The sequence below is a fragment of the Equus przewalskii genome, chromosome 4 (assembly GCF_037783145.1).
Source record: "Equus przewalskii isolate Varuska chromosome 4, EquPr2, whole genome shotgun sequence".
In the NCBI taxonomy this organism is placed as follows: Eukaryota; Metazoa; Chordata; class Mammalia; order Perissodactyla; family Equidae; genus Equus; species Equus przewalskii.
This window is the reverse complement of record NC_091834.1, coordinates 44,637,099-44,650,580: the sequence shown is the minus strand read 5'-3', so window position 1 is coordinate 44,650,580 and position 13,482 is coordinate 44,637,099. Positions and strand designations below refer to the sequence as shown.

The 13,482-nt window shown below is 34.8% G+C and overlaps 1 protein-coding gene across 5 annotated transcripts in view; it reads left to right on the top strand.

Moving 5' to 3' along the window:
- THSD7A (thrombospondin type 1 domain containing 7A) overlaps positions 1-13,482 on the top strand; it is a 676,621-nt gene that overhangs the window by 627,614 nt on the left and 35,525 nt on the right. For all 5 annotated transcript variants that reach the window (XM_070615793.1, XM_070615794.1, XM_070615795.1 and 2 more), the window contains one exon: positions 10,455-10,633. In XM_070615793.1, the coding sequence (XP_070471894.1) occupies positions 10,455-10,633 (179 nt within the window). The remainder of the gene's footprint in view (positions 1-10,454; positions 10,634-13,482) is intronic.

Genomic DNA, 13,482 nt, shown 5'->3' with positions numbered 1-13,482 from the left:
TATTTACTGCTCTATCGGTAAACAGAATACAGTGTTATATTAAAGTGCCGCCTGCATTTGACTTTGTGCGCTCAGTAATCGTGATCCAATGACTCTAAAATCATCAGGACTTTGTACTGCCATTTGGACATCATGCTGGCATGCAGACGGCTGTAATTTTTTTTTTAGGTCACATTACACCCTTTTAATTATTTCAATTTGTCTTTTAACTGTAGTTACTATTGAATAATTCAGAATAGAGTGCCTAATGCCTTATTAGTGTAAGATTCATTTCCCTTTAACATTAATTTTAAAGTATAGTGATTTGTATTGACTCTTCCATGCTTTCTCTCCTTGCCTATTATGTTTATGAATAATATTGCAGACAACCTACTGGACAGTAATGAATGACTTTAGCATTTGCTTTTGGAAGCATCTGTGGGATTCAAAGTGTGCCCGTTAAAGTTTGATATTTTGCAAAAATCCTTGCTGGCACCCAGAGTCACTCTTTATAGGGTTTGCTTCATAGGTGGTTTGCACTACAGCACTAATTATTAAAATTTTTAAAAGTTCTATGAACTTTACAGGCGAAACAAAAGCCTTTTAATAAAATATTTTCATGTTATAACTATAGCTTACCCTTATATGGCACCATTTAACATTATTGCCTAGTAGCCTAAGTGGTCTACATCCTTATGTCACCAGCCTCCTGCAGGTCTGAGGCAGCAATTTCAAGGGAGGGATCATGTGTAATGACCATCCCAGCTGCTACAGGAACTGCAGATACCAGAGCTATCAGTCAGGGACTCTAATACACATGACACAGGTGTGGGATTTTCTATTAGAATTTATGGGAACAAAAAAGAAGCAACATCAAAACTTAGAAAAAAGAATGCAGGCTGACCTTATTTGTGGCCCAAGTGAATAAAAAAAAATCATATAGTATTCAATTTACAAATAGATTTTAGTTCAAGAGTTTGTACTTTTAAGGTGTTGTGTGGAACTCAGGGCACAGCTGATAAAAATAATTGTGAGTATGGGGAGAGGAAATTCTGAGGATAACCCACGTGACAACTCAACCACAACATAAGCTGGAATGTATTACTTTTTGTAATGGGCTTCTATGGAAGATTATATAAACTTAATATTAGAGGTTAATTAGGAACAAAATGGAATGAGAAATTATTCCTTGTCGTAGTGGATGCTCATATTTGAGGAAGAGCATGTTTAATTAAACCAGGCAGAAAAGGCAATAAATAGACTTTTGTAAACAAGCTGAAATGGAGCGCTGATTTTTCCAAAAAGCTTTTTCAGTCGGTGGTATTTATTTAATGTCTAGTTCATTTCAGAATTTAAATTTTTCATTTGGTAGCACAGGCGCAGCTAGTATTGGTTTTGCAGTTATTCACAATTGAGATCTTTTTCCCCTCAAATGAAAAAGAGAGACAGGGAGTGAGGGACGGACTTTTCGTGAGGTACTAGCTGGAAGTTTAAAGAGCCAGGGAAAGAAGGAAAGGACTGCTGTGGATAATTTGGTACAAAGAGAAAACAATTGCCTAAGGTCAAATCTCAGTAAGGTGTGAACACCAGCATTATTCTTCAACAGGCTGCCTGAAGGAGCGTTATGGAGGTGGTGAGGGAGAGACTTTGGCTGGAAAATGTTCTGCAGCTACCGTTCATGTCGTGTGATGGAAAAACATCTGATGTTATCCTTTAGTCCTGTGTGCTCCATGTCCTGGACACCTCGACTCCTCTATTACTTAATAACATGGTTTTCGAACTGGGCTCCACAAGCTTCTCAGGCCAGACCGTCAAACATACACTTATACATCCCATACACTTTCATTTCAGCTTTTTAGGAAGAAAGTAGTCCGCTGCTTAAAATAAATTTAATTGCCAAGAACAATTCATTATTTGCAACAATAAAAAAAGAACATGCTTGATCTTTGCCTTTATCCACAATCTCTGCCATTATATTTTATTCTGTGTCTTTTCTGTTGGCCTCTGACCCCTTATTCCCTCTAATGCCATAGAAAAGTGATAACACTAATTTCAGTGAAATAATTAGAGAACGGTAATCTTACTGATATCTGCGGTAACTTTATTGCTGTAACCATAGAGTGGCTCGTTACTTACATTGTTACAAGATTTCATCATTCATAAAGATACTAAATGACCTGTGTGAGTCCGCATATAGATTCCTATTATATTAGTAAAGCCCTGCAAATTGAAAATAATTTTAAAGTACTATATCCCATTAGTTGAGTATAGCCTCATTCCTAAAATGTAGGTCTTTTTCTCCTTCAAACATCGTAATGGTCACGGAGTGAACAAGGCTTACGCATAAGGAATATTTCTGTATAAATGCATTAAGAAGTCATTATATATTAGACATAGGCATATCTGTGGGCTCAGAAAGTAACCTGAGAGCACACCAGCAATTCTGTGGGCATTTTAAATTTAAACTTTAAAGAAAAATCTGTACTTGTATTTACTCTTCAGGTTTATCTCATTTCCCCATGGTTGCATTGAAGGCCAATTTAGCCCTTATGAGAAGTTTTAGTTAATTTGCATAAAGACAACATTGACTCATATTATGGTCTTTTTAAACAGCCATTAAAAAGAATTCAAGAAGTTTATCCACATAACAGCTTCCCTCCCTTTGCCGTAAGTTTGACCTTTAAAGCTTTAAAACTTTAAAGTATAAAATCATTTAAGAAGAAGAAACTTTGTTAGGTTGGGAGACTTTGTTTTTGCATTTTTTTCCATATCTGGAAATGGACATAAAAAGGCCTACTTTTAAAAAAAGTATATTAAAACTCTGTGTGGCTCACAATATGAATCCAATTTCAATGCATTGTAATTACAATCTATCTGGATGATCTACTTCTCACTGATCCAGCAAGTTACTATAGGAAAAAGTCAATAAGTAAAGGAATGTAGTATTTGACTCATTCTCCCAGAAAGTCACACTTCATAGGAGCAAAAAAAGAAAGCTCAGGGTAAAGAGACCTTTTTAACCTAGTTTAATGCAACGATTTTCCAACTTACTTGACCACAGATGCTTTTTGTAAAAATTATGTTTAACACTTGTTAAAATCCAGCAAACTCATATTTAAGGATCATCCTTTGGAAATACTTCTCTGACAATATATGATTTTCATTGAGTGAAAGAACAGTGCTCTGCATTGGATCAAATTAAAAATAAATCACTCTAAAAAGTTTCAAAGTTAATTTCCCATTACTTCATCTCCATAATCTGAACGCTCTATCAAATATGTTTATATTTCTGACAAAACTCTATTCCCAAACTGAGTTTTTTAAAACTTATCTCTGATTTTTAGTACAGTGTTAGTTAAAATTATAAATGTTAAATTTGGGGAGAAAGTCAATAAATACCTTAATGTATATAATTATTCCTAAGGTTTTTATTTTGATTGAATAAGTAAACTATAGATACAGATTCTTACATATGTAAGTTTATTTATTTCTTTTTTTAATAAAATATATGTCTGAAAGTATACTGCAATTCTGACACTGACTACCTGGAGTTAGGCGAGGTTAAGGGCTCAGTCCTATATGAGACTGCTCTCACTTCAGACATCAGCTGCAAGTGCACGGATCCCCAGGCCAACCTTACTACTAACAAGCTGGCTACAGTTTGGGGGGTTCCCACTATCCCCTCAAGTTCAATAACTCCCAGGAATGACTCGCAGAACCAAGGAAAGCACTGTACTTACAATTACAGTTTTATTATAGCAAAAGGATACAAAATAAGAGACACAAAGGTGAGGTCTGAGAGAGTCTCAAACACAGATCTTCCATGTTCTCTCCTCTGAGAGCTAGGAGGCATCACCTTCTCTGCACGTCAATGTGTATTATCTGCCAGAAAGTTCACCTGAGCTTTGATGTCCAGAGTTTTTATTGAGGTTTCATTATGTAGGCATGATTAATTGAATCACTGGCCACTTGGTTGAACTCAATCACTCCTCCCCAGAAATTGGTTGCATGTCATGCAGCTTAAAGCCCCAACCCCCTAAACACCTGGTTGGTCTTCATGGTGTGACCAGACCTCCCCCGCTTCTGAGACATCTCTTTGGCATTTTACACTTGTGTAGTTCAAGGGGCCCACATGAATAACAAAGATATTCTTATCACTCATGAGATTTCAGGGCTTGGAGGCTGCCTCCTAGGAATCAGTGACTAAGACAGCCAAATTATTTATTATACAACAGAAAGCTTTAGAATTTGCCATAAGAAATGATCTTGAGGGGCTGGCCCTGTGGTGTAGTAGTTAAGTTCTGCACACTCCACTTCAGTGGCCCGGGTTTGTGGGTTTGGATCCTGGGCACGGACCTATACCACTTGTCAGTCATGCTGTGGTGGCGACCCACATATAAAATAGAGGAAGACTAGCACAGATGTTAGCTCAGGGCAAATCTTCCTGAGAAAAAAAAAAAAGAAATGGCCTTGGTAATGAACTTGTACATAGATGTACTTGAATCTGATTGTGCCTAGTCATTGGGTAAGCTCCCAGTATTGGCAATAACAGCAGCAACAAAAACCCACAGCCATGATTAACACTGATGTTGAAATTTCCTCAGAAAATTTATAAGTACCTAGCGGATATGAAGAGGTATGTCTTCATGGAAAACAAATAAATATAAATAAAATAGCTTTTCATTGTAGTTATATAAATTTACCTGAACACTTCACTATGAAAATTTCAGTTACCCAATGTTGATTCATAACTTTTGACACGTTGAATATACAAGTTTGAGTAGAACATTCAATTATAGGAGTTTAGATATACACATAGTAGTTTGGTTTTCTTGGGTTGCATTATCAGTTCTTAATATATAATTACAAAAGAATCTTCTGTTCATTTGGGGATATTCTAAATGATTTTTTAAAATATTTCAAACCCATGAGGATAACAATAAAGTTCTAGCTAAATTTTCTCATTCCTAATTGCAGTTGTGTGCATATAATACACGTTTAAATAGGAGAGACTTTTGAGGCTGCTTTTGAGATTAATCCAGAAGTTTCAGAGTTGCTCATTCACACAGCTGTAAATCAGAACCAACCGGTATTTTCCACGTGCTTTCAAATGAATTCTTCCATCTATCAACAGTGCACCTTTCAACAGCACAATATAGTAATTGTGAAGGTTGTTGAAAGGTACTTTATCTGCACGTTCATAATTCAAATGATGAGGTGATTGGATATATCTCAAAGGCCATATGTCCTCCAGTTGCCACTTTGAGTCTGCTAGTGTTTTGTATTTTTGTATTCATTTCAACCTGAAAGAGCAGTCGGAACAGATGTAGGATACAAAAAATATGATCAGAAGTCAGGAGTTTGATTTTTCCATGTGTCAAATTCAGTGTAGAACTGCTAAAAGTTTTAACATCCTAACTGTGAAGTCATTTATTTTATTCCAGCATTCCTCAGAAACCGTAAATTGCTACAAGATGCCAGCAGTTTATTTAGCTTTAAAACGTTTCAGAGGTTTCTGTCTTCCCATCCCCCATGATTGTTTGGTGTTAATTGCCCTCAGAAATGATCTTAGCAGAGAAGGCAGGGGAGTGCTTATCTAGCAGTTCGCTAGTAGCATTAAGGATTTTAATTGTGCTAAATAAACATGACAGGCAATTATTGAATGTTGTTACACACTGGGAAATAAAAATGGAATGCTAAGCATTATACTCAATAGCAGTTTTGTCTATATCAGTGTCTAATTTGTATCTTTTAACAATTTAATAGATTGAGTTTTATTTGAGAGATGTTTTCTGGAATACACTACTGGAAAATCAGACATAAAAGTTTTATATCTGCTTGCTTAATAGTATAGTGTGAATCAGTCTGAAACCATACATGTTAAGTCTCACTGATGCCGTAATACTTCAGCAGATAAAGTGGAAAGAGAGAATTTCCATTGTCCGTTGCTCTGTGAAGCAGTGACATGAAAAATCATGTGATTCTACTTTCAACTACAATTACTGAATAGCAAAAGCGTAGAAGTTTACTTCTGTAGTCGTTTTGAAGTTTAGCAAAGTGGAAAAATGCATTTCTTCTAGAAATATTTCCATAACTTATTACCTTTGCAATACTAGTGTGCTTTTGCCAAAGCTATTGATGATATTTGGAAATATTTGGGATTTAAAAAAAATTCTTTGTACTTTTATGAACAAACAATTTGGTCACAGAATAGCATTGATTTGGAAATGACTTTAAACATTTTTACAGTCTCATTCTGTTTCTTAAACTATTACTGTGAAACACAAAACAAATTATTACTGGCTCTGTCAGGAGTTGCATTTTTAAGCATCTCATAGAATTTTAGATAAATTTGTTTACTGGCTGTGCTGTGTGAAAAGGGGAATGGGACTTGAAACATATTTCAACTCAAAGTAGTTAAGTGGGCTTGTTTCCCACCTCAAGCCATAATTAAAGTCAAAGTATAAAAGTTAGGTAGATCACTACAATCTATTTCATGAATAGTTCTGCTTTTCAAAATTTTAGTAAACACTATTTTAAAGTACTCCTTTAATTCTTCATCGGACTTTCCTCTTCCAAAAGCCTTCTTCAATATCGGAAGTACATTCAAAGCTTAGCATTGGTATCTTCTTTCTGTCTTCAGTGTTTCACGACTAGCAAAACCCCAACTGGTACATCTGCCCTCTTGAAGATTATCTGAGACTAATTCCCACTTTTGAAAACTCTTTCATTGCATCCTGCTCTTCATACCAAATTTATAATCCCATCTTTTAAAAACACTTCTCCTTTTATACTTCACTTACAATTAGATGATATAATATGCATATCCTCTGATGCATCAAATTCATTCCTAGGAATACTCCCAATAGAAATGCATATATACGTTCACCAAAGGACATGTTTTAGAATGTTCGTAGCAGTACCGTTAATACTCCACTGTAACGGTACTGTTATTGTTCTACATGAAAAATGCCCAAATACTTGCCAACAATAGAATAAATAAATAAGCCATAATATATTCACACAATGGAATACTATACATCAATTAGAGTGAATAATCTTCAACAACATGCAACAATATGGATGAGTCTCACATCCCAATGTAGAGAGAAAGAAGGCTAGCACACATGGGTTTACACTATATGATTCCATTTATGTAAAATTTTTAAAAAGCAAAATAATTCTATACCATGAGAAATCAGGCTAGTGGTTTCCCAGGTGAGAAGGAGTAGGGATTGGAAGGGAGCACAAAAGAGGGTTCTGGACTGTTGGTTTCACAGGTGTATTCTGTGAACTTTTTACTTATGAAAGATGCACTTTTGTGTATGGAGACTACAATAAGTTTAAAACACGTGATGTGTATTCTTTGACAAAACTATAGGAGAAAATATATAGAAAGATATGCCACAAATCTATTTCTCTTCCAGATTTTGCTGATTCTGCCTGTGTCTCACAACATTTCCTAATTTCAGTCTTACGTGCAAATAAATACAAGTAAAACTGGTGAGACTTAAATAAACTCAATGGAGTGTATCAATGTCAGTGTCTTGTTTGAAATTATACTGTAGTTACCATAGTAGAAAACCAGGAAAAGTATACAAGGAAGCTGTCTGTATTATTTCTTGTAATTGTATGTGAATCTACAATTACCTTGATGAGGAAAATTTCATAAAATTTCCCGCAAAAAAGAGGGAGTGCTGAATAAACACAATAAAATATATTAATTTCTAAAAATCAGACCCTATTCCAAGTAAACTATACCATAATGTCTGGGTTTGCTGGAAACCTGTGCTTTTAACATGTGTTCCAGGTAATTTATGATAAGGCAAGACTGAGAAATACTATGTAGTAAATTGGCTAGGTTTTTAACACTGTCTCAATCCAGGACACTTTGAGCACAAGCTTATAGATAAATTTGTCCTATTGGTTTTTAGGTGGTCTCGTTTCTCTGTAATAAAAGAAATCAATGTTTGTTGGTTATGTTTTAAATCTACGTAGAGTGAAAGGAATAAAATACTTAGGAATAAATTTAACAAAAGAAATGCAGCTATAAAACATCACTGAAAGAAATTAAAGAAGACCTAAATAAATGGAAAGAAATTCTGTGTACCTGGATTGTTAAGATAGCAATACTCCCAAATCGATCAAGTTATTCAACACAATTCCTATCAAAATCTTAGCTGCCATTTTTGGCAAAAATTGACAAGCTGGTTCAAAGAATCAAAAAGAGGCAAAATAATTTGAAAAAGTAGAACAAAGTAGGAGGATTGACACTTACTGATTTCAAAACTTACTGCAAAGTTACAGTAATCAAGGCAATGTGGGACAGTCTTAGAGACCAATGGAATGACATTTAGAATCCAGATATAAATCCTTACATATATGGTCAATTGATTTTCAACAAGAGTGCCACAACAATGCAATGTAGAAAGAATAGGCTTTTCAACAAACAGGCCTAAGATAACTTGATAATCACGTACAAAAGAATGAAGTTGGACCCCTTAACTTTTATTGTATATAAAAATTAATTCAAAATGAATCATATACCTAAAGACAAAAGCTAAAAATATAAAAGTGGTACAAGAAAGCATAGGTGTAAATCTTCATGACCTTGGATTAGGTAATGATTTCCTAGATATGGCATCAAAGCACAAGCAACAAGAAAAACAGATAAATTGGGCTTCATTAACATTTAAAACATTTGTTTTCCACAGGACACTAAAATAGAAAAGACATAATTACTAATTTTGACAAATGTAGAAATTGGAACACTCATGCCTTGCTAGCAGGATTGTAAAATGGGACAGTCACTTTGGAAAACAGTTTGGCACTTCCTGAAAAAGTTAAATATAAAGCTATCATATAACCAGCAGTTCCACTCCTAGGTATATACCCAAAAGAACTGAAAACATGTCCACACAGAAACTTGTACATAAATGTTCACAGCAGCGTTATACATAATATACAAAATGTGGAAACAACTAAAATATCCATCAGCTGATGAATGGATAAATAAAAGATGATATATGCATACAGTGGAATACTATTTAGTTGTAAAAAGGAATGAAGTACTAACACATGCTACAACATAGATGAACCCTGAAAACATTGTACTGAGTGAAAGAAGCCAATCACAAAAGACCGTGTAATGTTTGATTTCATTTTATGAAATGTTCAGAATAGGTGAATTCTTAGAGACATAAAGTAGATTAGTGGTTGCCAGGGGATGAGGGAAGGAAATATGGGAAGCGATTGTTTCTTTTTGTGATGATGAAAATATTCTAAAATTAGATGATAGTGACAGTTGCACAACTCAGTGAGTATATTAGAGACCAAAACATGAGCTGACTTTTATGGTGTATGAATTATGTCTCACTAAAATTTTAAAAAATCTACCTGGAGTTTCTAGTATAAATTGTTTATATTATAATCATCTTCAAAATCAAATCCTTGATGCTGATGTAAAATGGCAGGGCAGAGTGTTTTCTTGTATCAAGAGCAACTACTCTCCACAGTCAGATTACAGAGGACAACATTTGACTCTTGACCAGAGGAATTTTGCTTTTTCCACATATTTGCCTTGAAACAATAGTGATAAATTGATATTGTGAAATGCCAAGTTGGTGGTGAGGGACTGTTCAAGGAAAAGGCTCTTATTTCTCAAAACAAATCTGTAGACTATTAAGTTAATTGGCTGTGTGATTTGATGGAATGCATGCTGGCCTAGACCTCAGAAAACCTTTCCCCATCTCTTACTGTGAAACTTACTTACTGTGAACTTGCACTTGTCAGTTCTCTCTCTGCATTTGTTTTCTTATCTGTCCAGTAGAATATCAATCCCTGCCCAATATGTTTATAAGATTTTCAAGAGAATCAAATGAATACAAGATGTGAAGGTGTTTTGAAATTGACAGCACTATAAAAATATGAGACATTATTTATTTAACATCCTTCATTTTTCTTCTTCAGAGTTGGTTTTCAAAGAAGGGGGAAACAGAAGGCACTAAGTTAAATAGTTCCTTTTGGATATCGATCGAGAGAATCTCGCTTTCTTCTTGAGGAAGAACATTGCATGGGCTCAGAAACTTGAATTTGTGTGACATTAACAGGATTTTATAGAAAACTGTTAGAATTTTTGTAATGTATCGTTCTGGCAGCATGAGAATGATATGGCAGGAGACAAGTTACTGTCAATTAAACACGAGCTGTCAGAAAGTCAGAAATGTTGAAATACGGTGAGCCTGAATCCTAAGCAGATCATGTGGCAGCTGCTCAGCTGTTATTTTAACAGAGTCACTGTACGTATGTGTCATTTTCCTGCAGAATTTAATTTGAGTCCCTAAAGACGGAGACGTCTCTGCATTTGCATGTTGCTGTCAAATCAAACCTGGACCTTCTAAATGAGCTAGACTGGCAAGTGGTAGAGGGCAAGTGACATGTGAAGGAGATAGCTCTCATCTTTTTCCTCTACCCAGGTTACATCGAAGAGGCCTGCATCATGCCCTGCCCGTCAGACTGCAAGCTCAGTGAGTGGTCCAACTGGTCGCGCTGCAGTAAGTCCTGTGGGAGTGGTGTGAAGGTTCGGTCTAAATGGCTGCGTGAAAAACCGTATAATGGAGGAAGGCCTTGCCCCAAACTGGACCATGTCAACCAGGTATTTTCTACCATTGGGAATATTAAAGTGTTGTTTAGATTTACAGTGATCTATTTTTTTTCTCCAAAATGGGGAAAAGTAAATAGCCCCTAAAAAAGAAATTTGACCCATTTTATCTTTAAGATGACTGAGTAAAGTACATATATGTTATTAAATCCCAAATCAGATATATTATCTCTGCATTCTCAGGAGATTTAGTACCCTGCATATACACGCATATTAATTTAATTAAATGGAAATAAAAATGACACCTTTCAAATAATGTCAAGGTATTTAATCTATCATAAAGTTGTATGTAATTTGTGTGCTGAGAACAGGATTGTTTATTCTTATAGTTCCCCTAGATTCTCAGAAAAGATGTCTCAATTACCGACTATTTAAATTAAAATCAAAGAAAGTATATGGATTTGGTTCTAAAATTAGGAAATATATACTGTGTGTTCACTTAAGTTTGCTTGATATCAAATACGTTAAGAGAAAAGAAATATAAAGATGACCTCAAAATCATTGTAAGTATGCTGTCCATCAGTTTAGGCATTAGCCTTTTCAACCCTGTTTGGAACTTTATTTGACTTTGTATGCACACTTCATTAGCTGCTGTTAATAGTTGTTACTTGTGTGCTAATGGAGTTATAAATTAAAAAGACTAACAGAGGGAATTGTGACTAAGTTAAATGTAATATAAGGTGCATCAGACAATTATCATCATGTTTGGCCTACATGTGAATTAACAAAGAATGAATTTTAAATAGTATGTGTAGATGTTAACATGTCTGGTTAAATTTGTCAAATGAACCAAGTCATATGTATGAACCAAACTTAAATATGTAATATTTTTCATACATATGTAGACTGTGTAATTTTAATCTCCCAACACACTGCTTATCAGTACATACTTTCCTTCCCAAATTAATCTCAATTTATTAATAACAATGAAAATACACTATAGAGAAAATAAAAAGAACTTTTGAATTGAATAAAGAGATTAAGATGAAGAAAGTGGAGAATTAAATTCCATAGAAAGTACTCTGTAAGAATCTTGATTTTTTCCCAAGTGAAGTTGCTGAATTTGCCCTTAAATTCAACTGCAGGTAAAGAATATACTGCACTGCTGCCATCTATTGGTAATTGAGTTTCCCTGTCATGGGGAATATTTGCAAAGAGGAAAATTCAGTTCTGTGACCCTGATGAAACAGAATAACTGAAATGTAAAGTTAATAATACAAAACAATATTTCTCTACAAGTTTTGAAATCTTGAATTTCCAATGGCAAGTTTAATTTTTAATAAATTTGATCCATGGTTCTAATAAAGAGAACTTCTACACTTCCTCATACCTTCAGTATGTGTGTGTGTATATGTGGACAGCCATCAGATCTTAAATTTAAATGAGCTGTGTTTGCCTCAACATTTTCTTTAATAGTGAATTTGCAAAGGTTCAAGACCTTGTGCCAAGTTGTCTTTGCTATGAAAGCTCTCTAACCTAAGCCATTTCTCTGTCACTCTCCAACTCTGATGTAATCTGATGCAGAATTTGATGGGGATTTTTGGGTACTTGTTATCAGCTTACTGGTGGTGTAGTGAGACATTAACAACTGAAAAATCAAAGCTAAAACAAGAAATAATAGATTCCTGAATATTTGGGCATAAATGTTCTACATTAAAATATAGAAATTTCTAGGCATTTATGTATTAGTAAAATAATAGGAATGTAAAGAATATGCAAAGATTTGTGTTAATGTTGAAAGTTGTAAATCACATAGATTTTTAGTACAATTGTGCATTCCTCAGTAAAATAATCAGTGGTCTGTTGACTTGAAAATGCTCTCTGAGATTCTATTTTCCAATTGAGGAAGCAAATCCTCATTTCCTAAGAAATATAGGTAGATGGATTGATTAAGATTGATAGATTGATCAATTAATCAATCTATAGACAGATAGTCCATTCACAATTTGGACCACAAGATATTGCAGTTATATATCAATTCCCCAGGATATGTATTTTGAGGTCCACTCAGTTTTCTAAGATTTCTTCATCCTGCCCATATAATCCTTTCCTTAACTGGACTGTTTGAAATATTCATTTGTGTAGCTTACTTTTAAACAATAAGGAGTTAGTTTTTCTCTCCCAAAACTTAAGAGAAGGTGTTCTAATCATTTACCAAAAAAAAGTAGGCTTTTATTTATGGATAATAATATTTGCAACTTAGAACATGAGTTCCTCTCATGAAATATACTGACGTTTTACTTATCTTTGTTTCTCTCCCTTTTCTTACTCCTCTTGAACACTACTCCAGGCACAGGTAAGAACTCTTAAGCCTCGTGGTTCATAAGAGAGTGCTGCTTGTTTTTCTTTTTAACTCCTGATTTCAGAGAATGCATTTTTTCCCTGCTATTGTCTCTTATCTTTTACAGGGAGAAAATATCATAGTTTCCATAAAGTTTTTGTTAGGCAGCTGTTCCTTTTTTTTTCCCAAGCATGCTACCTGTGTTTTCTCATTTTGATATCAGGGCCTGAGGTGCAGGGCTAGGCGGGCGCAAGCTTTACTTCACCAGCCTTGAAAAGGCAGTGACATCTCTTACTAACAACCGGGTGCTTCTCAGGAGAGGTGAAGGTGCTTGTGGGCTGAGAGTGGGTGGTAGGAGGTTGCTCTGAACTGATTTGCATTCACTCCAACATAGGAGATTAAAATGAAAACCATCAAAGAATGAGGAAACATGGCATTTCCCCTTCAATTTTCTCATTTCCCACAAGGTGTAGGGTAGCATTTTACCTGTTAATATCTAGTTGTATTTTAGTGTAGCACGAAAGCGAGTGTGATCACTTATGACAATAAGTATAGATTCTTA